This window comes from Diaphorina citri, unplaced genomic scaffold (genome assembly GCF_000475195.1).
Source record: "Diaphorina citri unplaced genomic scaffold, Diaci psyllid genome assembly version 1.1 scaffold1698, whole genome shotgun sequence".
In the NCBI taxonomy this organism is placed as follows: domain Eukaryota; kingdom Metazoa; phylum Arthropoda; class Insecta; order Hemiptera; family Psyllidae; genus Diaphorina; species Diaphorina citri.
The window spans coordinates 1-24,878 of record NW_007379124.1 but is presented as its reverse complement, the minus strand read 5'-3'; the positions used below and the strand labels follow the sequence as shown (position 1 = coordinate 24,878).

Below are 24,878 nucleotides of genomic sequence, written 5' to 3'. Positions count from 1 at the left end.
AACTCACGCCTTCAGGCAAAAGCACCTTGAAGCCGTGTATGTTTTTAAACCCTTCACTTACCTAAGCCCATATCTTTCCATGGTTCATCCCGCCTGGTTGGGTTTGAATCCAGTTGTCGGCCGAAACTTGTGTCCCTCTCAGGAATCATATTATTCCACCGTTGACTAGACTCGCTGGAATGGAAAGGATAAATGAAACCATTGGTAAAACTGTGTCCACACATAGTCGATGCCGTCGATCGACGAGGTAACCAGGTGAATCTCTGTTGTCAAGGCAGTGTACGGTTTCAGTCGACGATGTCGACCAACTATGGACACAGCTCAATATTGAACTCTATATCGGGAAGCTCGACACTATAGCATTCCAACAACCTACGAGTAAATCAGGGGAGACAACCCAATGATAAGAGTTCTTCCCCCCTAACTAGTGGCAACCTGTCACTAATTTTTTCTCAGTGTGCCTGACACGAAGTCAGTAGAAACAAATATCTTGCACCTTTGTCACAACACTTGACAAACGGATCTTGCTTGCTATCAGCAAAAAAACTGTTGAGATAGTGGAACGATTACGGACGTATTCACAATTTCACATCCTTCCCAGTAATGCTGAGAGTAGTTGAGTACCAGGGCCATATTGAGGGGGGTGAGGCGGCCAGAGTCCGTACCAGAAAGCAGGGTCGTTCTACATACTGGACACACAGGAATTTCGTCAGAAAAGACCTCCATTTCATTGTAATGGAGGGAGGCCCGCAGTGAATCCTTAGCTCGGACATACTCCTTTTTTTCTTTCTTAATTTTTTTCCTTTGCTGTAGGCCGGACTCCAAAAAATTGGACCCACCCCCTGGTACATCACTCTTTAGACTTTCGCCCCCCCTTTCGCGACAAAATCCTGGATACGTACTAAGTCCTGGATACATCCCTGTTGAGTACTAAAGATATTTCACAAGTACTAAGTATTCTACACTCATGGAAAATGACACTCGTCCCAGTCGAAATTAAAATACGTAAGGAAACAACACGTAGGGCCAATATAATAATAAATCAATCACTTTGTGGCAGGAAGTTATCTGGAGCTAGAGGCTAACTAGAGTACATTAGGTGTAGATCCGCAACTGGTGAACAAGTCCCAAAATGTAAGGTCTACCTGATTGTTGTGTGCTCATTAGGTATCAGGTAGACCTGACAGACGGACCTGATCAGGTGTACTTGTCAGGTGATAGTGAGTGGCTGGCCTCCCAAAATATCAGGTCTACCTGATAGTTGTGTGCTGATCAGGTATGAGGTAGACCTAACAGACGGACCTGATCAGGTGTACCTGTCAGCTGTCAGGTCTACTGACCCAAGTTATTTGACCCTACATAACATGGCTCAATCTAACATCATCATGGTAGCGTCTTCTATTCAGAAGGTTGATCTATTATAGCTTAGAATTGTGAAATTTTTAGTTATTCTTACTCCTTATGCATTCACGATTCCAAAAATCACATTAGAAAAATTTCTGTCTGTATGTGTGTATGTCTGTTTGTCACGCTAAATAGACCTTTGGTTGTCCTCTTTTCACGCAAAAACGGCTCGACCGATTTTGATGAAATTTTTTGTGGTTGAAGAAAATTACTCCGGGTGACATATTACGTATATTTACAAAAAATAATCAAAATCGGACAGTCTATTCGACAGTCATGTTGGGAGAAACAGGGTGAAAGAGCCCAACAGAGTGTTGCTTTCGAACATCAATCAATTTACAAAGATTAATACTGTCTGATTCAGTTGGAAGCAAATTGCTAGGGAGACAAATCAATACCAATTAATATCGCACTTCTTATCAAACGCGTGACGTCACGTGATAACAATGGGAAACAATTTACCGAATTTTGTCATATCAGTAAAGAAGTGCTCTATTAAACTTTTAGTGTAATGGAACAACTTTGAATTTTACCGAAACTGTAGGTAAACAATTTACCGAAATTGTAAATAAAATTATATCAATAAAGAATACTGACAGGGAACTGTTAGTATAATGGAACAACTTGTTCTAAGCTGACAGTCTAAATAAAACACTACTTACGTAATGGAACAACTTTGAATTTTACCGAAACTGTAGGTAAACAATTTACCGAAATTGTAAATAAAATTATATCAATAACGAATACTGACAGGGAACTGTTAGTATAATCTGTATAATGGAACAACTTGTTCTAAGCTGACAGTCTAAATAAAACACTACTTACTTACTATAAAGAAGTGCTCTATTAAACTTTTAGTGTAATGGAACAACTTTGAATTTTACCGAAACTGTAGGTAAACAATTTACCGAAATTGTAAATGAAATTATATCAATAAAGAATACTGACAGGGAACTGTTAGTATAATGGAACAACTTGTTCTAAGCTGACTGTCTAAATAAAGCACTACTTACTTACTATGATTAATATGATGTACTGAGTGTCGGCAATAAGAGCCTCGTTTAATGCTTTCAAACACAAAGAAAGCGTACTATGAGTATCGAATTGAACTTATTGAACAATCTTAAAAAAAAAAAAAAATTGCCGTCAAATTAAAGAAGGTTAATTCATAATGGAAAAAAACTCCATCTCTTCTTCCTTTTCCTATTAGACGCATCCCCGGATACAAACCTAAAGCCAGCCTTTCACTATCAAGAAAACCTGACAGGCGGACCTGATCAGGTGTACCTGTCAGGTCTACCTGATAGTGAGTGGCTGGCCTTCGATTTCGGGACGATGGGACCTTCGCTCCGTTTTTAAAGTTCCCTCAGTTTCTTCTATCGAACCTCTTCGGAAAAAGTCTTCTCAAAAACCTTCTTTGCCTTTTCAATATCAGCTAATGAGCTGACGTGAAAATTAGGAAAGTTCACGTGTCTTCGGAAAAAGTCTTCTCAAAAACCTTCTTTGCCTTTTCAATATCAGCTAATGAGCTGACGTGAAAATTAGGAAAGTTCACGTAAAATTTTGTCCTCAAATACTCCTCAAGTCCCCCGTATTTCGCCCTGATGAGAAGAGTAAACATTGTTTAATCAATATTCCATTTTACTGTGTATGACGCTGACTATATGACTCGGGGTTATAAAGCTTGTGTTAAGCCCGAAGAGTAAACATTGTTTAATCAATATTCCATTTTACTGTGTATGACGCTGACTATATGACTCGGGGTTATAAAGCTTGTGTTAAGCCTGGAGCTATTATTATGATATGACAGGTTGACGGAAGGTTTGTCCCCGAGTGAGAATGCCCCAAATCGTTCAGGTGGCGGTGTTTTGTCCCCGAGTGAGAATGCCCCAAATCGTTCAGGTGGCGGTGTTTTCGAAAGCGAACTAGAAGAACAGGAGGACGTGGGTTCAATCCCAGCCGAGGTAGCGTGCTTACATAGTAGCGCAACCTAACGACTCGCAGGCAACGCATTAATGTGTTTGTGCGCATACGTTTCTGCGCAGTTCTTTCTGCTCCTCCGCTAGCGTGCTTGCATAGTGGCGCCACCTAACGGACGAAAAAAACAACTGGGTAAAGTCTGACGTCACACATATTTGACCTCTTTCATTAGAACGGAAAATAAAAATTGAATTTCCGACCTTTTACAGTTATTTTTTCGGAGTTTCGTCCTCGGATTTGGATTTTTCCCAACTTTTTACATAGGAATCAACCATTTATTTATAATTTTTACCCATTTGCAACTGCTCCATTTCTTGGAAAATTTTGAAAATAACCTATCAGATTTCTGGATCCAAAAGTTTAACTTGAACGGAGTTAAAACTCAATTTGTGACCCCGGCCATTCGTGGTTCGGGCCACAGATTAAACTTGGTTAACTTAAGACAGGGGAAAAGGGACTTTTCAGAGGTAGAAACATGGGAAAATGAACTTTTCAGGGGTAAAAACACAGGGATAAAGGGACTTTTCAGACGTCCTACCCAGGGTAAAAGGGACTTTTCAGGGGTACAAACAAACACGGGAAATCCGAGTAGATTTAACAAGGGTATTTTTTACAAGTCAGCCAATGTATGATTGTATGGTAGGTAACTAGGTATAATATATGGAAGTATGTACTTCATAAACATTGTGGTAGATATTTACTCATACCTACTACTGAAAGAAAAATGAAAAATCAAAAGAAGAAGGAGAAGATATTGTGGATAACTTGAAGTAATACAAAAGCAGTTCCAAGGAACCATGTTTTATTTATTTATCGTACATACAATATCTTGTTTTTTACAATACACTCATGAATTTTAAGTATGATGTTCAAGTGATTGGAGAAAAAAGAATAAATAATATTTATTAAAATTTCATTCAGTTATTATTATTATCATTTCAAGATTGTACATTGCTTTAGATTCTTTCAACAAGGTTGTTCGATTCATGGATACAACTGTGACATATTGTAAATATTCACCAGCACAATATTGATGTTACTTATTGATGTCTAAAGAGTGAGTGAGTTATAAGAAAAAGAACTACTCTTTTCAGTGGACTACTCAGTCACTGAGTCAGATCCTAACACCAGCACAATATTGATGTTACTTATTGATGTCTAAAGAGTGAGTGAGTTATAAGAAAAAGAACTACTCTTTTCAGTGGACTACTCACTGAGTCAGATCCTAACTCTCTCAAAACTTATAGGAAGTTGAGTGAAGTCCTGTTTCCTTTCCATAGTTTGTTCCATTTCCCTATTCCCTACCATTACCATGCAGATCCTAACTCTCTCAAAACTTATAGGAAGTTGAGTGAAGTCCTGTTTCCCTTCCATAGTTTGTTCCATTTCCCTATTCCCTACCACTACCATCATGAAAATTGCAAAAGGAAAATACGCTTATTGTTTCATGTTTTCGGGTCTGACTTACTGAGTAGTCCGCTGAAAAGAGCAGTTCTTTTTAAATCCTAACTCTCTCAAAACTTATAGGAAGTTGAGTGAAGTCCTGTTTCCCTTCCATAGTTTGTTCCATTTCCCTATTCCCTACCATTACCATAATGAAAATTGCAAAAGAAAAATACGCTTATTGTTTCATGTTTTCTGGTCTGACTTACTGAGTAGTCCGCTGAAAAGAGCAGTTCTTTTTAACAACTCACTCTTCAGATCTTCATCGTCACATATCTATGCACCACATTTTAATGTTAGGTATAGTTACAACCTACTTCTGTACATGGTCTTTCTATTACTTTTTCATATGGCTCCTAACTCTCTCAAAACTTATAGGAAGTTGAGTGAAGTCCTGTTTCCCTTCCATAGTTTGTTCCATTTCCCTATTCCCTACCATTACAATAATGAAAATTGCAAAAGGAAAATACGCTTATTGTTTCATGTTTTCGGGTCTGACTCACTGAGTAGTCCGCTGAAAAGAGCAGTTCTTTTTAACAATGGAAAGATTTTGCATTATTTTTACATTTTTCTCAGCCAAATAGGGGGTTTTCCTTGCAACTCTGTCACTATGGATTTATCTTGAACCAAAATTTGAGCACTATTTTTTTATTTTATTTTTTTATTTTTTTTTTTCTCACTCAAATGGGGAGGGGGTTACTTACTGTTATGAAGGATTTTTGGTCAATCAGAACTTGAAGCCCCCATCTTCTTTCCCTTTTCTTTACTGCATGAGAAATTTCCTTTTTGGCATGCCCACCTTTTCACCGTTTTAGGCTTTCTGTTTGCTTTCGATGGTATATTTCACTTGACTTCCCTTTTCCACTTTGGTGTCAACTTTTCCTTAGGTGTCAACTTTTCCTTAGGTGTCAACTTTTGCAATGCGGTTTCCAATCGCCCTTCCAGCGCTGTGCTTACGTGTATCATCTTTGTGCAACGCATTCGCCGATTATTTCCCGTTTTGCGGAACTGCTCTTGTATCTTTTGTGTGCCATAGAAGTCCTATTCCAAGCCTATATGCTATGTCTTTGTGCAGTCATTGACCAACTGTGTCCCCCATTGAATTTTTCCATTATGTACAGACAAAAGTTCACTATATTTGTGTTCCCCTATTGTTTATTTCACCTTTCTTTTCACCCAGCCCCATTGTCTATCTAATCTTTAGATTGAAGTCCTATTCCAAGCCTATATGCTATGTCTTTGTGCAGTCATTGCCCAACTGTGTCCCCCATTGAATTTTTCCATTATGTACAGGCATAAGTTCACTATATTTGTGTTCCCCTATTGTTTATTTCACCTTTCTTTTCAACCAGCCTCATTGTCTATCTAATCTTTAGATTGTTGATGGCATGGAGTCCCTTCCCTTCAACAAATATGTTCATTTCATCATTTTACCCTGCCCCATTGTCCCTGACTCCCGGTAATAACTACGTGCTCAGGCCGAAACTTGGCCTGGCGCACTGCCGTGCTCCCTTTAGATTGTTGATGGCATGGAGTCCCTTCCCTTCAACAAATATGTTCATTTCACCATTTTACCCTGCCCCATTGTCCCTGACTCCCGGTAATCTCTATAACTACGTGCTCAGGCCGAAACTTGGCCTGGCGCACTGCCGTGCTCCTAGATTATTGATGGAGTCCCTTCCCTTCAGCAAATATGTTTATTTCACCATTCTTTTTACCCTGCCCCATTGTCCCTGTAATCTCCAGATTCTTGACGGAGTCCTTTCAAATTCTTTCACACATTGTGTACAGACAAATGTTCACTATATTTTTGTTCCCAAGTCCTATTCCAAGCCTATATGCTATGTCTTTGTGCAGTCATTGCCCAACTGTGTCCCCCATTGAATTTTTCCATTATGTACAGGCAAAAGTTCACTATATTTGTGTTCCCCTATTGTTTATTTCACCTTTCTTTTCACCCAGCCCCATCGTCTATCTAATCTTTAGATTGTTGATGGCATGGAGTCCCTTCCCTTCAACAAATATGTTCATTTCACCATTTTAACCTGCCCCATTGTCCCTGACTCCCGGTAATCTCTATAACTACGTGCTCAGGCCGAAACTTGGCCTGGCGCACTGCCATGCTCCTAGATTATTGATGGAGTCCCTTCCCTTCAGCAAATATGTTTATTTCACCATTCTTTTACCCTGCCCCATTGTCCCTGTAATCTCCAGATTCTTGACGGAGTCCTTTCAAATTCTTTCACACATTGTGTACAGGCAAATGTTCACTATATTTTTGTTCCTCTTTGTTTATTTCACCATTATTTTTGTTCAGCCCCATTGTCCCTGACTCCGTGTAATCTGTAACTGCGTGCTCAGGCCGGAACTTGGCCTGGCGGTGCGCCTAGATTCTTGACGGAGTCCCTTCAAATTCTTTCACACCCTCAGGAATCCGTCTCGTGACCTCGTTTCCCGTCCCCTATGTCTATTCTGTTCACAGCTTGTCCGTTCCGAAATTTTTGTCGGCCATCATCGGCAGCTTTTCGCCGGCCGCGGACGCCCGCCCCATTTCCTATTACGGCTTCAATTTAGCGGGCCACACGGTGGTGGGAGTGGCCGGCATTTTGGCCAGTTCCTATCTGTACGTTCTGATCGACCACCAGTATATGATGGGAACGCTCACGACGGGCATGGTGACTCGCGTGGCCTCCTGCTCGATAATCTATCGAAAGGTGGGCCTTAACGACAGATTTCACGTGACATAATTTTCGTAAATTTACATTGGATAGAAGTACAAAGATAAATAATAAACAAACTTGCGGTGGGTTTCACCAACCTACTTTTTATCGCCCAATATTCTGTTACCTAACTCAAGAGCCCTGTTCAGCACATACAAATATAATATCTCTAGTAGCGCGGTCAAACTTTCTTGACTTGGCGGGGCGGAGCGCCTTCCTAAAACGGTTGAACTTTTGTGCTGGGTTGTAGTACCCGGAGCGGCTGTGAATCTTATGGTATTCCATATATCCTATGGTATTCATGAATCCTATGGTATTCCATATATCCTATGGTATTCCATGAATCCTATGATATTCCATGAATCCTATGGTATTCCATGAAACCTATGGTATTCCATGAATCCTATGGTATTCCATGAAACCTATGGTATTCCATGAATCCTATAGTATTCCATTAATTTATCCTATGGTATTCCATGAAGCCTATGGTATTCCATGAATCTTATGGTATTCCATGAATCCTATGGTATTCCATGAAACCTATGGTATTCCATGAATCTTATGGTATTCCATGTATCCTATGGTATTCCATGAATCTTATGGTATTCCATGTATCCTATGGTATTCCATGAATCCTATGGTATTCCATGAAACCTATGGTATTCCATGAAACCTATGGTATTCCATGAAACCTATGGTATTCCATGAATCTCCACCCTTACTTGACATATCTTTGAATTCCTTGGGAAACCTTGGACAGATTTCATAGGTACCTGTAACTTATATCACTTGACTTACTTCACATAACTCCCACAAACTTGCGGTGGGTTTCACCAACCTACTTTTTATCGCCCAATATTCTGTTACCTAACTCAAGAGCCCTGTTCAGCACATACAAATCAAATAGAACTTCAGGCTGTTAGCTTCAACAGGCCTTCTAAGGGCTGGAAAAATATTGGTAAAATCCACCCTTACTTGACATATCTTTGAATTCCTTGGGAAACCTTGGACAGATTTCATAGGTACCTGTAACTTATATCACTTGACTTACTTGACATAACTCCCTTAGGGTTAGGGAACATGACTTATCTCCCTTGACATCCCTTAGGAAACGTACAGCCTAATACATACCCCATATACGTACCCTTTTAAGAGACCATGAATTGAATTAAGGAAATGATGACCATAGATGGAGAAATATTTTAAGATGGTGAAACAAAATCTTATCTCCCTTGACATCCCTTAGGAAACGTACAGCCTAATACATACCCCATATACGTACCCTTTTAAGAGACCATAAATTGAATTAAAGAAATGATGACCATAGATGGAGAAATATTTTAAGATGGTGAAACAAAATGAAATTAAAAACAATAACCATAATGTAAAAGAAGAAAACGAATAGAAGGAGAATAAAGAAACTAGAAGATAAAATGAGGAAAAAAACGAAGAAAAAATGTGTAAAATGAGTCTAGGGTGAACATCAATCTATTCCATCGACTGATGAAAACCTCATGAAAATGCATTATTATTATTATGTAGGCTTGTAGGCATATCATGTTTCTACTTTTTTTTTCGAAGGCAAAATAGAAACAAAATGAAATTGAAATCAAAAACAATAACCATAATGTAAAAGAAGAAAACGAATAGAAGGAGAATAAAGAAACTAGAAGATAAGATGAGGAAAAAAAAAACGAAGAAAAAATGTGTAAAATGAGTCTAGGGTGAACATCAATCTATTCCATCGACTGATAAAAACCTCATGAAAATACATTATTATTATGTAGGCATATCATGTTTCTACATTTTTTTCTTTTTTTTTCGAAGGCAAAATGCATGAAATGCAATTTCAATCAGTTTCCTCATTGTAGGGAAAAAGATCATACTGGACAAGTTCGATAAAGAGGATGTTACAGTAGATGAAGGAAAGGAGTGGAAATAGATATATTATGCTCTTCTGACTTGGCTTTGCATGAGACTTTCATGATGGATTTGAGGGTGAATGAACTTTTCCTATCTCTTCAGTTCCTGAACTGTAAAGGTTTGCAGTGGTTTGGGTTATGTTTAATTGTTTAACAATTGTCTATTAATACGTTTCCTGGGCTTGGGAAACTTCTAACGTCTTTTACGGGTTACCCGCCTAAAGGCTGTCGCTCTTAGGGATATATCTTTCCTATCTTTCCCTTGCAATTAGTCCACTCCGAGGCTTTGGTGTAGGGGCAAACAGCCCTAAAGGATGGGTTAAGCTTCTACTACTAGTCTCTCTGTAAAAGGAAAAGGCCCTTAAGGAACAGATCAGCAAATTTTCGCTTTCAAATCATTTTACGGTCTCGCAATATCATCTTGGGTAGCGTGCTTAGGTTCCTGCATTGGTGTCTTTCCCAATCTTATTGCCGTATTGTGGATTTCTTTACATTGTTGGAATGTCGCTTCAAAGGCTGCTCTTTGTATTCAATGCGTATTTGTGATATTCACAGTTTGTCGCACTTAAAATTGGGCAATTGGTCGTTGGGTGGCAGGATTATTGGCGATCTTGTGCTTGTCTTCAAAGTTTTGGTTTTTTCTTGTGGGTTTCTTTGGCGCTTTTTACTTTCTTTATCCTACAGAAAGTAATGGAATTGGCTGGAATTTGTTTGCTACACGTCAGTCCAAAAATGGCCTACATTTCTTCTATTATCGTCAAAACGGCCTACCTTTCTTCTATCATCGTCCACAATTTTTGTTCACAGTATGTCCTTTCCGGCCATCTTGTCTAGGATCATCGGCCACTTTAGACCCTCCCCCGGCCCGCCTGTCTGGGGCAGCGGCCCCATGGCCTCCTCGGGCCTGATACTTCTCACTTGTGTTCATTTGGTTATGGATCATCAGTATTGCATTTGGATTCACACGTACGGGATGATGTGGCGGGTCGCCTGCTGTACGCTTGTCTATAGAAAGGTGGGCCTTAAGGACAAATTTCACTTGACATTTGTTTTAATCCCTTGGGAAGGACAGATTTCATACTTGTGCAAATGTGGAGGAGACACCTCAGAACAGTCATACTGCCATATTTACGAAGCAACTAATTGTTTACAACAGTCATATTGCCACATTTACGAAGAAGATATCTATTTACAACCGTCATAATGCCATATTTACGAAGAAAATATTTACAACAGCAAATGTGGAGGAGACACCTCAGAACAGTCATACTGCCATATTTACGAAGCAACTAATTGTTTACAACAGTCATATTGCCATATTTACAAAGAAAATATCTATTTACAACCGTCATAATGCCATATTTACGAAGAAAATATTTACAACAGCCATAGTGCCATATTCACGAAGAAAATAATTATTTACAACAGTCATATTTAAAGGTGTGTCCAGTCGTCGACTATGTGTGGACACATCTCAAGAAAAATATTTACATAGGTACATATGTGCAACATTTTTATGAGGAAAACACTTTCCCTGGTTTGATTGTAATAAATTCTTTATGAATGTCCGAAATGAATTCCAAGAATCAACTGAATGATTGTGTATTAAATTGTATGTCCGATTGATTTGTATCTCTGCCTCTGCTTGATCCGCGATAACATAACTTGTGAACGCTGAGATGTAGATTGATGAAATTAACATGACACATGTTGAAAAGAAATTGACTGATTACTTTCTGAGCAATACGGTTGTCTTGAAACAACATGAATAAACTAAAGGTTGAAGCTCACTACCATCACGTTACTTCACGTCACGTGACGGTAGTGTGGGCTGTCCTGAACGAAATTTGTCTACAATATTATGGGAAAACATTGAACTACATCTTTCTGACTTCTCATGAGCTCACGTAACGTGATGGTAGTGTGTTTCTACCCTAACACTTCTGCCATAATGGCTTTAAAAGTAACTGCTATGGTCTTATCGTCCCGAAATCGAAGAGAGAAGGAAGACAGGAAAGGAGAAAGCCAGACGTTCCGAGAACGAACATTATCCCATCAGGATAATATCCGCCCCGGGCGGGAATCTAACCCGCGGCCTAGCACTTACAAGGCAGACGCACTACCAACTAAGCTAACTAGGCTGGCATGTCTGAGTTTTGTTCATATTTTGAATCTATGTAATTTTGGGCTTTTGGTATGTTTGCGTTGTGTAATTTTGGACTTTTGATATGTTTGGGGATGTTTCAAAAAATCAATTTTCTGATTATCTCAAGATAATCTGAATAGAAAATGTTGGGCTTTTTTTCCTACATAGCTGGATTAAATTGGCATGTATCTTTAGTCAAAATCACAAGAGTAGAGGGACTTTTCACGTGTCATACACAGGGAAAAGGGACTCTTCAGAGGTAGAAACATACACATGGGAAAATGGACTTTTCAGGGGTAAAAACACAGGGATAAAAGGACTTTGCAGGGGTCATACCCAGGGTAAAAGGGACTTTTCAGGGGTACAAACAAACACATGGGAAATCCGAATAGATTTAACAAGGGTATTTATTACAAGTAAGGCCATCGCAGCGGCTATAATAAACGCCCTATGTCACTGCGACCTTTTTAGATCTTCTGTGTCTTTAAACAAGGGTATACACAGCTTTCTCAGTTTCCCCTGTACAAACTGTACATATTCACTGATATCGTGTTATTCGCGTTGTATACAGGTTTTCTGTGCACCCTATATACGCGTAAATTATCGAGATAAGAGTTCATTTCTAATATTTCAAGGTCGCCGTATATTGTTACAACAGTGGAATCAGTTTACTCATAAAGTACATTCATAAATAGAGTAAATAATATACATTGAGTAAATTACATACATCATCGGCTATAATAAACGCCCTATGTCACTGCGACCTTTTTAGATCTTTTGTGTCTTTAAACAAGGGTATACACAGCTTTCTCAGTTTCCCCTGTACAAACTGTACATATTCACTGATATCGCGTTATTCGCGTTATATACAGGTTTTTCTGTGCACCCTATATACGCGTAAATTATCGAGATAAGAGTTCATTTCTAATATTTCAAGGTCGCCGTACGTTGTTCCAACAGTCGAATCTGTTTACTCATAAATTACATTCATAAATAGAGTAAATAATATACATTGGGTAAATTACATACACAAGTAGAGCTAGTAAATAATTAACAGTAATTTGATGACCACCACGATGGCGGTCTGGTTTCAATTAAAATCAGAGGGGACCGCCACTCTTCAATCGTCATCAGAAATAGAGAAATGAGCTCAAGTTTTATGTACCGTAACTCAGCAATAATTACTGATGCCTGCTGAACGAAGAAAGAAAAAAAAAACAAGACCTTTTTAAATTAGAAAATGCTGGGTTTTACAGTCAGGGCTGAACGAGAGCCCTTAGAAATGTGACACATCCACTAATGCTGGGTTCTACAGCAAAATCGGGTTGAATTCTCGCGAGTTGTGCGTTCACGAGTTGTACGTTCTACATAAAAATGCATGGCACACTAGCGCTGTGGATTCGAAAACCGACGAGTCTTTTTGGAACCAACAGCGAATCCGGTGTTTAGAGAGGTTTGACAGAGGGAACTGTAACTGCTAGGGTCTTATCGTGCCGAAATCGAAGAGAGAAGGAAGACAGGATAGGAGGAAAGCCAGCCATTCCGAGAACGAAGATTATACCATCAGGATAAAATCCGCCCCGGGCGGGAATCGAACTCGCGGCCTAGCGCTTACAAGGCAGACGCGCCACCAACCAAGCTAACTAGGCTGGCAGATCAAAAAATTGAAAAGATATTGTCAAACTAAAACTGAAGAAATTGAACCCCTTAAAAAAGAAAAAGAAAAAATGCATAACTTGAAACATCCGTTGTGCACTTATCATGCATATTTTGAAACATCCTGCATTCATCATGCATATTTGAAACACCCGTTGTGCATTGATCATGCATATTTTGTAACGTGTTTTTATCATGCCTATTTTGAGGCATCCGTTGTGCATTCATCTCCGAAATAGGGGGGCTGTGTCCTTGGTAAATTAATTTTTGAACAGTATACATTACTGATGATGCTGCTGGCCTCAAAAAATTGATTTTTTTTCTAAGAGGTTTGACAGAGGGAACTGTAACTGCTAGGGTCTTATCGTTCCGAAATCGAAGAGAGCAGGAAGACAGGATAGTAGGAAAGCCAGCCGTTCCGAGAACGAAGATTATCCCATCAGGATAAAATCCGCCCCGCGCGGGAATCGAACCCGCAGCCTAGCGCTTACAAGGCAGACGCGCCACCAACCAAGCTAACTAGGCTGGCAGATCAAAAAATTGAAAAGATATTGTCAAACTAAAATTGAAGTAAAACTGAAGAAATTGAACCCCTTAAAAAAGAAAGAAGAAGAAAAAAAAAAAAAAATGCATAACTTGAAACATCCGTTGTGCACTTATCATGCATATTTTGAAACATCCTACATTCATCATGCATATTTAAAACATCCGTTGTGCATTGATCATCCATATTTTATAACGTGTTTTTATCATGCATATTTTGAGGCATCTGTTGTGCATTCATCTCCGAGATTAGGGGGCTGTGTCCTTGGTAATTTAATTTTTGAACAGTATACCCACCCTTTGAAGGCAAAGCCTGTGGCAATCTGTGGCATGAATGGGCGAGCAGGATTTAACAATGATATCTAGAATAGAATAAATTTAGATGTCCGAATTTCAGTGAAGTTCCCTTGTCTGTAATTTTGTATTTTCTTATTTGTATTTCATGTTTTTATATCTTTGGTCATTCCATCACAAGCACAATTTACTTTGAGACCTTGAGCTGATTCCTCCTCATTTAATACATCAACACAATAAGTTTGTGTTTATTGTACAATAAGTTTGTGTTTATTGTATGTTCTTGTTTGTTTTATTGTATTTTCTTGTTTGTACTATTGTATTTTGTATGTTTTTCTTGCTGCATGTGTAACCACAGTGCTTTTGCCGTCACCTTTTGTATATAAATATGCAACTATTGTATACTGTCATGTTCTCTCCCTTGTCTGTAATTTTGTATTTTCTTATTTGTATTTCATGTTTTTATATCTTTGGTCATTCCATCACAAGCACAATTTACCTTGAGCTGATTCCTCCTCATCTCATACATCAACACAATAAGTTTGTGTTTAAACTGAGGAGGAAATGGTTCTTGTTAGTGCTATTGTATGTTCATGTTTGTTTTATTGTATTTTCTTGTTTGTATTATTGTATTTTGTATGTTTTTCTTGCTGCATGTGTAACCACAGTGCTTTTGCCGTCACCTTTTGTAAATATGTAACTATTGTATACTGTCATGTTCTCATCTCTTATGGAAATAATTTGTTTTAATCGATTCACTGTATAAATATGTACAATACATGTCTGTTAGTGGGGAAAAAAATGTACGAGACGCAAAATTACCTCTTTTTGGTCTCATATTATATTCTACAAAAAAAGATCCTCAAAAGTGGGAAACTCCCTCCTTCGACTAAGGTTTCGAAATTCCCTCGAAAGTGTGAAAATTCCCTCGTTCCTAACATCACTGAGTCCCGCATGTGTCTATGAATAATTGAAAATGTTGAGAATAGTGTGCTTCGACCACAAGAACATGAATACAGCAAACACAATAAACAATTATATCGTCAATAGTTCAGCACTACATAGGAATAGTTCAGCAGAACACAGGAATTGTATAGCACAACATAGGAATCGTACAGTATAACATGGGAATTGGACTCACTCACTGTCTAAAATTTTGAAATATGGGAACGTACTCTTATGTACATACATCTGCATGGTTCAAAATATCGACAACTCCCATGCTTGGGAACTACAGGGTGGCGTAGACAGACTCGGAGGGGAAACTTTGGGGGCAAAGAGGGTCAAGAAACTCTCACCGTAACCTCAAAGCTGAAGCTCACAAACAAAAGAAAAAGTTGTTGAGTGAGGAGCTAGGATTTTCAGGAAACCCCTACTTAAAAAAAGAAAGATTTTTTTTTACAGTCAAATTGCAAGTTCATTGATGTGCTAAAAATACACTTAAATACTTAAAGAAAAATTAAGGCACTAAGGACCAAACTGTCCATAGTTTTTAAACTTCTTAGATGAAAAAAAGTAAAAAAAGTCTTACTATTTCCAAGTGAGAGATTGAAATCAGTACAGCCAAAACTTTAATGTTGGCCTTCAATGAGAGGCGAACTTCACCAAGTCACCCTGTATAATTGACTATCTACACTCTGTCATGATGATAATGAACTTGTACATACAGAAACATACAGGCACTCATCTTAAAAAAAAAAATAATAATAATAATAATAATAAAAATAAAAAATAATAGGGTTTATTTATACTGCTCAAAAAGGTAAAGAGCCCCTTTAGGTCAGCGGTAGGCCGCTGCTATTAAATGTCGAAAGTCTCAAAAATAAAGAAAAAAATAGGTTAATATTCCATATCTTGGCTAGGTTTTTTTTGCTAGGGTTGAACCCTCGCCCTTCTGATTACAAGGCGAGCGTCTTGACCACTATACCACTGAGGCAGGCTATGTGGGCACCCGGTATTACGTACCTGACCTGTCTATCACACAAGTTCGCCATTTTTCCCCCCTGACATAATAATACCTGACGAGTACCTTCCTCTCGTTGGGAATTGATATAACTATAATTTATTCCGAGTTTGGCTGGAAAAAATCGTGAACCAGCAGTTACGCATGAATGTATGATTGTATGGTAGGTAACTAGGTATAATATATGGAAGTATGTACTTCATAAACATTGTGGTAGATATTTACTCATACCTACCACTGAAAGAAAAATGAAAAATCAAAAGAAGAAGAAGAAGAAGTCTAATACTTCTATACGTTATGGATAACGTGTAGAATAACCATGATGTTTGCCAACCTCCGGAACGGAGACGGCACCTCAAGAAGAAAGAAGAAGAAGAAGAAGAAGAAGAAGAAGAAGAAGAAGAAGAAGAAGAAGAAGAAGAAGAAGAAGAAGAAGGAGAAGATATTTTGGATAACTTGAAGTAATACAAAGCAGTTCCAAGGAACCATGTTTTATGAGGGGAAACTTTGGGGGCAAAGAGGGTCAAGAAACTCTCACCGTAACCTCAAAGCTGAAGCTCACAAACAAAAGAAAAAGTTGTTGAATGAGGAGCTAGGATTTTCAGGAAACCCCTACTTAAAAAAAGAAAGATTTTTTTTTTTGTCAAATTGCAAGTTCATTGATGTGCTAAAAAATACTCTTAAATGCCTCAAGAAAAATTAAGGCACTAAGGACCAAACTGTCCTTAATTTTTTAATTTTTAAACCTCTTAGATGAAAAAAAGTGAAAAAAGTCTCACTATTTCCAAGTGAGAGATTGAAATCAGTACAGCCAAAACTTTAATGTTGGCCTTCAATGAGAGGCGAACTTCACCAAGTCACCCTGTATAATTGACTACCTACAAAATTATCTTCACTCTGTCATGATGATAATGAACTTGTACATACAGAAACATACAGGGTGTTCATCAACTTTTTTTTTTATATAAATTTTATACGTTCTTGTTTGATTGCTATACTGTGTCAATGGGCAGACCAAATAATTATTAATTTGTAATTAAATGGGTATTGAAATCAGTACAGCCAAAACTTTAATGTTGGCCTTCAATGAGAGGCGAACTTCACCAAGTCACCCTGTATAATTGACTACCTACAGAATTATTATCTTCACTCTGTCATGATGATAATGAACTTGTACATACAGAAACATACAGGGTGTTCATCAACTTTTTTTATGAATTTTATACGTTCTTGTTTGATTGCTATACTGTGTCAATGGGCAGACCAAATAATTATTAATTTGTAATTAAATATGCACAATTTCATGATGGCCATGTTTCATTTGGGCATGAAGATGCGCGTTGGGACTTGCTCGATGATTTATCGAAAGGTTTGTTCTCATTGTTGACTTTTCTTACTTTCGGCCCGCCCCCCGAAAAATGGGGGCTGGTTTTTTTTGGGGTTGCGCAGTTTCGGCCCATCCGCGATGATGATTTTTCGTGCTGAAAATTCTCAAAATTTTTAGTACATATTTTCTCAAATTTTCTGGTAAAGATGTAAAGACAGTGTAAACAAATTATGTTAGATAACAAATTTTGAGTGTAATTCTTTTGAAATTTTCTTTGCTCTTCTATTAAATGAAAAAAAGATCGATCCTCCCTTCTTTACGTGAGAATTGTCTTTCTGCATTACACGCAAAGGTTTATGAGCAGGATGACCAACAAAGCGAGCAGAGTTCCTAACTTCTGAAGACAAATTCTTCTGTGGCAGATCAATTTTTACCTAGTGGTTCGAAACTGCGCTTCATCCCGAACTTAGTTTAAGCCTATCTCTACTTTCTATCCCTAAGTCTATTACTACGCCTTGGGCATGTCTACCTAATCGTTCTTGCCAAAAATGAAAGAAAAAATGCATAACTTGAAACATCCGTTGTGCACTTATCATGCATATTTTGAAACATCCTGCATTCATCATGCATATTTGAAACATCCGTTGTGCATTGATCATGCATATTTTGTAACGTGTTTTTATCATGCATATTTTGAGGCATCCGTTGTGCATTCATCTCCGAAATAGGGGGGCTGTGTCCTTGGTAAATTAATTTTTGAACAGTATACCCACCCTTTGAAGGCAAAGCCTGTGGCATGGCAATCTGTGGCATGAATGGGCGAGCAGGATTTAACAATGATATCTAGAATAGAATAAAGTTAGATGTCCGAATTTCAGTGAAGTTCCCTTGTCTGTAATTTTGTATTTTCTTATTTGTATTTCATGTTTTTATATCTTTGGTCATTCCATCACAAGCACAATTTACCTTGAGACCTTGAGCTGATTCCTCCTCATCTAATACATCAACACAATAAGTTTGTGTTTAACTGAGGAGGAAATCGTTCTTATTAGTGTTATTGTATGTTCTTGTTTGTTTTATTGTATTTTCTTGTTTGTATTATTGTATTTTGTATGTTTTTCTTGCTGCATGTGTAACCACAGTGCTTTTGCCGTCACCTTTTGTAAATATGTAACTATTGTATACTGTCATGTTCTCATCTCTTATGGAAATAATTTATTTTAATCGATTCACTGTATAAATATGTATAATACATGTCTGTTAGTGGGGAAAAAAATGTACGAGACGCAAAATTACCTCTTTTTGGTCTCATATTATATTCCACAAAAAAAGATCCTCAAAAGTGGGAAACTAACTCCTTCGTCTAAGGTTTCGAAATTCCCTCGAAAGTGGGAAAATTCCCTCGTTCCTAACATCACTGAGTCCAGCATGTGTCTATGAATAATTGAAAATGTTGAGAATAGTGTGCTTCGACCACAAGAACATGAATACAGCAAACACAATAAACAATTATATCGTCAATAGTTCAGCACTACATGGGAATAGTTCAGCAGACCACAGGAATTGTATAGCACAACATAGGAATTGTATAGCCATAGCACAACAGAGGAATCGTACAGTATAAGTATAACATGGGAATTGGACTCACTCACTGTCTAAAATTTTGAAATATGAGAACGTACTCTTATGTACATACATCTGCATGGTTCAAAATATCGACAACTCCCATGATTGGGAACTACAGGGTGGCGTAGACAGACTCGGAGGGGAAACTTTGGGGGCAAAGAGGGTCAAGAAACTCTCACCGTAACCTCAAAGCTGAAGCTCACAAACAAAAGAAAAAGTTGTTGAGTGAGGAGCTAGGATTTTCAGGAAACCCCTACTTAAAAAAAGAAAGATTTTTTTTTACAGTCAAATTGCAAGTTCATTGATGTGCTAAAAATACACTTAAATACTTAAAGAGGGCGCTATCTTGGCCGCCGACGTTAACCGCTCCGTCACGCCTGGAGGTGGTCCCCTGTCGCTTAACCGGTCGCGGAGCTTCGGCACCGACGAAGTGTCTACGATTGGCGGACCGCCCTCGACCGCAACGTCTCTGGCGGAGGCTCTCCTGTTCGCATTGGGTGTAATTGGAACCATCCTGGTGTCCAACATTATCATGCACAATTTCATGATGGCCATGTTTCATTTGGGCATGAAGATGCGCGTTGGGACTTGCTCGATGATTTATCGAAAGGTTTGTTCTCCATTGTTGACTTTTCTTAATTTCGGCCCGCCCCCCGAAAAACGGGGGCTGGTTTTTTTTCGGGTTGCGCAGTTTCGGCCCATCCGCGATGATGATTTTTCGTGCTGAAAATTCTCAAAATTGTTAGTACATATTTTCTCAAATTTTCTGGTAAAGATGTAAAGACAGTGTAAACAAATTATGTTAGATAACAAATTTTGAGTGTAATTCGTTTGAAATTTTCTTTGCTCTTCAATTCTTCTATTAAATGAAAAGAAGATCGATGCTCCGTTTTTTACGTGAGAATTGTCTTTCTGCATTACACGCAAAGGTTTATGAACGGGATGACCAACAAAGCGAGCAGCGATAAAGAGGATGTTACAGTAGATGAAGGGAAGGAGTGGAAATAGATATTATGCTCTTCTGACTTGGCTTTGCATGAGGCTTTCATGGCGGATTTGAGGGTGAATTAACTTTTCCTATCTCTTCAGTTCCTGAACTATAAAGGTTTGCAGTGGTTGGGTTATGTTTAATTGTTAAACAATTGTTTATTAATACGTTTCCTGGGCTTGGGAAGCTTCTAACGTCTTTTACGGGTTATGCCATGTTTCATTTGGGCATGAAGATGCGCGTTGGGACTTGCTCGATGATTTATCGAAAGGTTTGTTCTCCATTGTTGACTTTTCTTACTTTCGGCCCGCCCCCCGAAAAATGGGGGCTGGTTTTTTTTTCGGGTTGCGCAGTTTCGGCCCATCCGCGATGATGATTTTTCGTGCTGAAAATTATCAAAATTGTTAGTACATATTTTTTTCAAATTTTCTGGTAAAGATGTAAAGACAGTGTAAACAAATTATGTTAGATAACAAATTTTGAGTGTAATTCGTTTGAAATTTTCTTTGCTCTTCGATTCTTCTATTAAATGGAAAAAAGATCGATGCTCCCTTTTTTACGTGAGAATTGTTTTTCTGCATTACACGCAAAGGTTCATGAGCGGAATGACCAACAAAGCGAGCTGAGTTCCTAACTTCTGAAGACAAATTCTTCTGTGGCAGATCAATTTTTAACTAGTGGTTCGAAACTGCGCTTCATCCCGAACTTAGTTTAAGCCTATCTCTGCTTCAATTTTTACCTAGTGGTTCGAAACTGCGCTTCATCCCGAACTTAGTTTAAGCCTATCTCTGCTTTCTATCCCTAAGTCTATTCCTAAGTATACGCCTTGGGCATGTCAACCTAATCGTTCTTGCCAAAAATGGACGGGGAAATCTTGGGATTTCTTTTCTTTGTGCGCGCCAGTATCTTCTCAAAAGCATTAGGACAAACCCCTAAGTCTATTCCTAAGTATACGCCTTGGGCATGTCAACCTAATCGTTCTTGCCAAAAATGGACGGGGAAATCTTGGGATTTCTTTCCTTTGTGCGCGCCAGTATCTTCTCAAATGCATTAGGACAAATGGGGCTTTGCTTGAATTGTACTGTCCCAATTGTCTCATGTTTAGACATTAAAAGCATAATTTTCCAATAGAATAATTTTATAAATTAAATTTTAAATTAGCATCTAGGGTTCTAGAATATAAGTTTATTATTCGATCTTTTATTTATTTTTTTTTTTAACTTCTTGAAGTTTAGTCCATTACATTATCATACATTTAGACATAAACATATACAATGACGCAAAATTAACCAATCGAAAAAATTGACGAAAAAAAAAGTTTCCCGTATTTTTCAAAGCTCCCTCGATCTTTACTCCCTTTTGCGTACTGAATTGTGAAGGTAAATTCCCACGTGATGCGTTGCACAACTCGTTATCTTTTTTACCCTAAATTATTTAAATGCTATAGAAAGAAGTATAAAGGAAAGGGGAAGAAGAGAGAGACAAAAGTTCATGGATACATTTTATATAAAAAAATATTCATAAGGGTTTTTAAAAATAAATAAATACCTATATAATACCTGAAATATGCTGTATATTTTTAAATATGTACATAAGATAAATAAATACTCGTGTCTGGACTAAATGTCATAGAAAGAAGTATAAAGGAAAGGGGAAGAAGAGAGAGACAAAAGTTCATGGATACATTTTATATAAAAAAATATTCATAAGGGTTTTCAAAAATAAATAAATACCTATATAATACCTGAAATATGCTGTATATTTTTAAATATGTACATAAATAAATACTCGTGTCTGGACTAAATGTGAATTCACGTGCGTGGAGCCAAAAGATACATCTTTGAAGACAACTGTTTCTCATTTTGAGATCCCTACATGGTTGACTATCACCAAAACCCCGTCTGTTGTAGAAAATGACGAAAAAGCAACCAGCAATCTCACATTCTTCATGTTTCCAATACCATACTTCATGATTTCTTACTCAATATAAGCTCCCATCAACTACATGGTTGACTATCACCAAAACCCCGTCTGTTGTAGAAAATGACGAAAAAGCAACCAGCAATCTCACATTCTTCATGTTTCCAATTCCATACTTCATGATTTCTTACTCAATATAAGCTCCCATCATTACTTACTCCATTTTATCAGAATGATATTTGCGGGTACGAGATAATCTGTCAATGTTGACAAATGTGTCTTGGAGTGCTGCCGAGAAATCAATTTGCTGAGGGGGAATTGTATATCCTTTCCTGCTTTCCTCGGATCATAGACATTGGAAAAAATGTTGGAAAGTTGTCAGTAATCCAAATAAAATTATGCTAGATACATATTTGAGATTTGACCAAATTGAATGATATTTGCGGGTACGAGATAATCTGTCAATGTTGACAAATGTGTCTTGGAGTGCTGCCGAGAAATCAAGTTGCTGAGGAGGAATGGTATATCCTTTCCTGCTTTCCTCGGATCATAGACATTGGAAAAAATGTTGGAAAGTTGTCTGTAATCCAAATAAAATTATGCTAGATACATGATACATATTTGAGATTTGACCAAATTGATACTGTTTTATAACCTTTTTTTCTCGATTAGGCAGTTTAAACCCTTTTGTTTCCGATTTTAGTAATTTGGCTGAATCGTTTGGTGGTAGTTTGTTTGGTGGTCCTGTCTAGGTACTTCTTTGCATTTCAACTTGACAGTTTTCTTCGACCTCCAAAATCACAATGTCCTCTTGGAAAATTCTGTTTATCAGAATGATATTTGCGGGTACGAGATAATCTGTCAATGTTGACAAATGTGTCTTGGAGTGCTGCCGAGAAATCAATTTGCTGAGTATATCCTTTCCTGCTTTCCTCGGATCATAGACATTGGAAAAAATGTTGGAAAGTTGTCAGTAATCCAAATAAAATTATGCTAGATATAATATTTGAGATTTGACCAAATTTAATGATATTTGCGGGTACGAGATAATCTGTCAATGTTGACAAATGTGTCTTGGAGTGCTGCCGAGAAATCAAGTTGCTGAGGAGGAATTGTATATCCTTTCCTGCTTTCCTCGGATCATAGACATTGGAAAAAATGTTGGAAAGTTTTCAGTAATCCAAATAAAATTATCCTAGATACATATTTGAGATTTGACCAAATTGATACTGTTTTATAACCTTTTTTTTCTCGATTAGGCAGTTTAAATTCTTTTGTTTCCGATTTTAGTAATTTGGCTGAATCGTTTGGTGGTCCTGTTAAGGTACTTTTTTGCATTTCAACTTGACAGTTTTCTTCGACCTCCAAAATCACAATGTCCTCTTGGAAAATTCTGCGTTTCCGTGCTTAACTTTGTTCCTTGGACTTTCCCTCAATAATTGCATCATCAGATGTGAATTTTCAAAAGTCTAATCGATTTAACATTGCGTTTCCGTGCTTAACTTTGTTCCTTGGACTTTCCCTCAATAATTGCATCATCAGACGTGAATTTTCAAAAGTCTAATCGATTTAACAAATCCAGACTATCCTTTAACGTATCCAGATTTATAGAGTCCCGGTAATATCTTGATTGTTAGCGTTTCCGTGCTTAACTTTGTTCCTTGGACTTTCCCTCAATAATTGCATCATCAGACGTGAATTTTCAAAAGTCTAATCGATTTAACGTATCCAGACTATCCTTTAACGTATCCAGATTTATGGAGTCCCGGTAATCTCTTGATTGTTGATGGCAGACTTGGCTTATTTGATGAACAAGCCTCTGACTCAACCCAGCCCGTGAATCAACTAAGCCATTTAGTTCCAGTCCTTTCACAACTTTCAACATATCTGGTCGAATTTTCAGATTTCCTAATATCCTAAAAAAGATAATTGACAAAAAGTTGCACTAAATAAGATACTGCACAAAGTCTTTTAGTTTTAAGTAAGATGCTGCAATAGTTTTAGTTTTACACTTTTAAATAAGATAGCTATTGCACCCTCTCTAACCTGATTAACTGATATTCAATGGGATTTAAATTTGCCAAATTTAGCGTAAAGTGGACTCGATTACAGGCTATGTAGCCTCCGAAATTTAATAGGCTCTACAATGAAATTTCAGCGGTGAATTGATGATTCACAGAGGTTTATAATATCTCGATTTAAACAAAGGGCTAACGGCAAAACGCGCTTAACAAGAGACTAACAGCATGAATTTGATTGTTGATGGCAGACTTGGCTTATTTGATGAACAAGCCCCTGACTCAACCCAGCCCGTGAATCAACTAAGCCATTTAGTTCCAGTCCTTTCACCACTTTCAATATATCTGGTCGAATTTTCAGATTTCCTAATATCCTAAAAAAAGATAATTGATAAAAAGTTGCACTAAACAAGATATTGCACAAAGTCTTTTAATTTAAGTAAGATGTTGCAATAGTTTTAGTTGTACACTTTTAAATAAGATTTCTATTCCACCCTCTCTAATCTGATTTACCTGTGCCCTAAATCACCAAAGTATGGAAAAGTATCTTACAAGTGTAATAGCCAATGGAAAAGCAGAATTTTGAATTTGGACGAATCATATCGAAATATGGAATTGTAAATACTTTTCCATATTTTGGTGATTTAGGGCACTGATATTCAATGCGATTTAAATTTGCCAAATTTAGCGTAAAATGGACTCGATTACAGGCCAGGCTATGTAGCCTCCGAAATTTAATAGGCCCTACAATGATTCACAGAGGTTTATAATATCTCGATTTAAACAAAAGGCTAACGGCAAAACGTGCTTAACAAGAGACTAACAGCATGAACAGTATGATCGGGAAAAAGGAAAGATTTTGCATTATTTTTACATTTTTCTCAGCCAAATAGGGGGTTTTCCTTGCAACTCTGTCACTATGGATTTA

The 24,878-nt window shown here is 37.7% G+C and overlaps 1 protein-coding gene across 1 annotated transcript in view; it reads left to right on the top strand.

Annotated features, from left to right (window-relative positions):
* LOC103516910 (cystic fibrosis transmembrane conductance regulator-like) overlaps nucleotides 1-20,032 on the top strand; it is a 45,623-nt gene extending 25,591 nt beyond the window's left edge. Inside the window, exons 6-7 of the mRNA XM_026829184.1 lie at nucleotides 19,371-19,648; nucleotides 19,954-20,032. Of these exons, the coding sequence (XP_026684985.1) occupies nucleotides 19,371-19,648; nucleotides 19,954-20,032 (357 nt within the window). The remainder of the gene's footprint in view (nucleotides 1-19,370; nucleotides 19,649-19,953) is intronic.
* The last annotated feature ends 4,846 nt before the right edge of the window (nucleotides 20,033-24,878 follow it).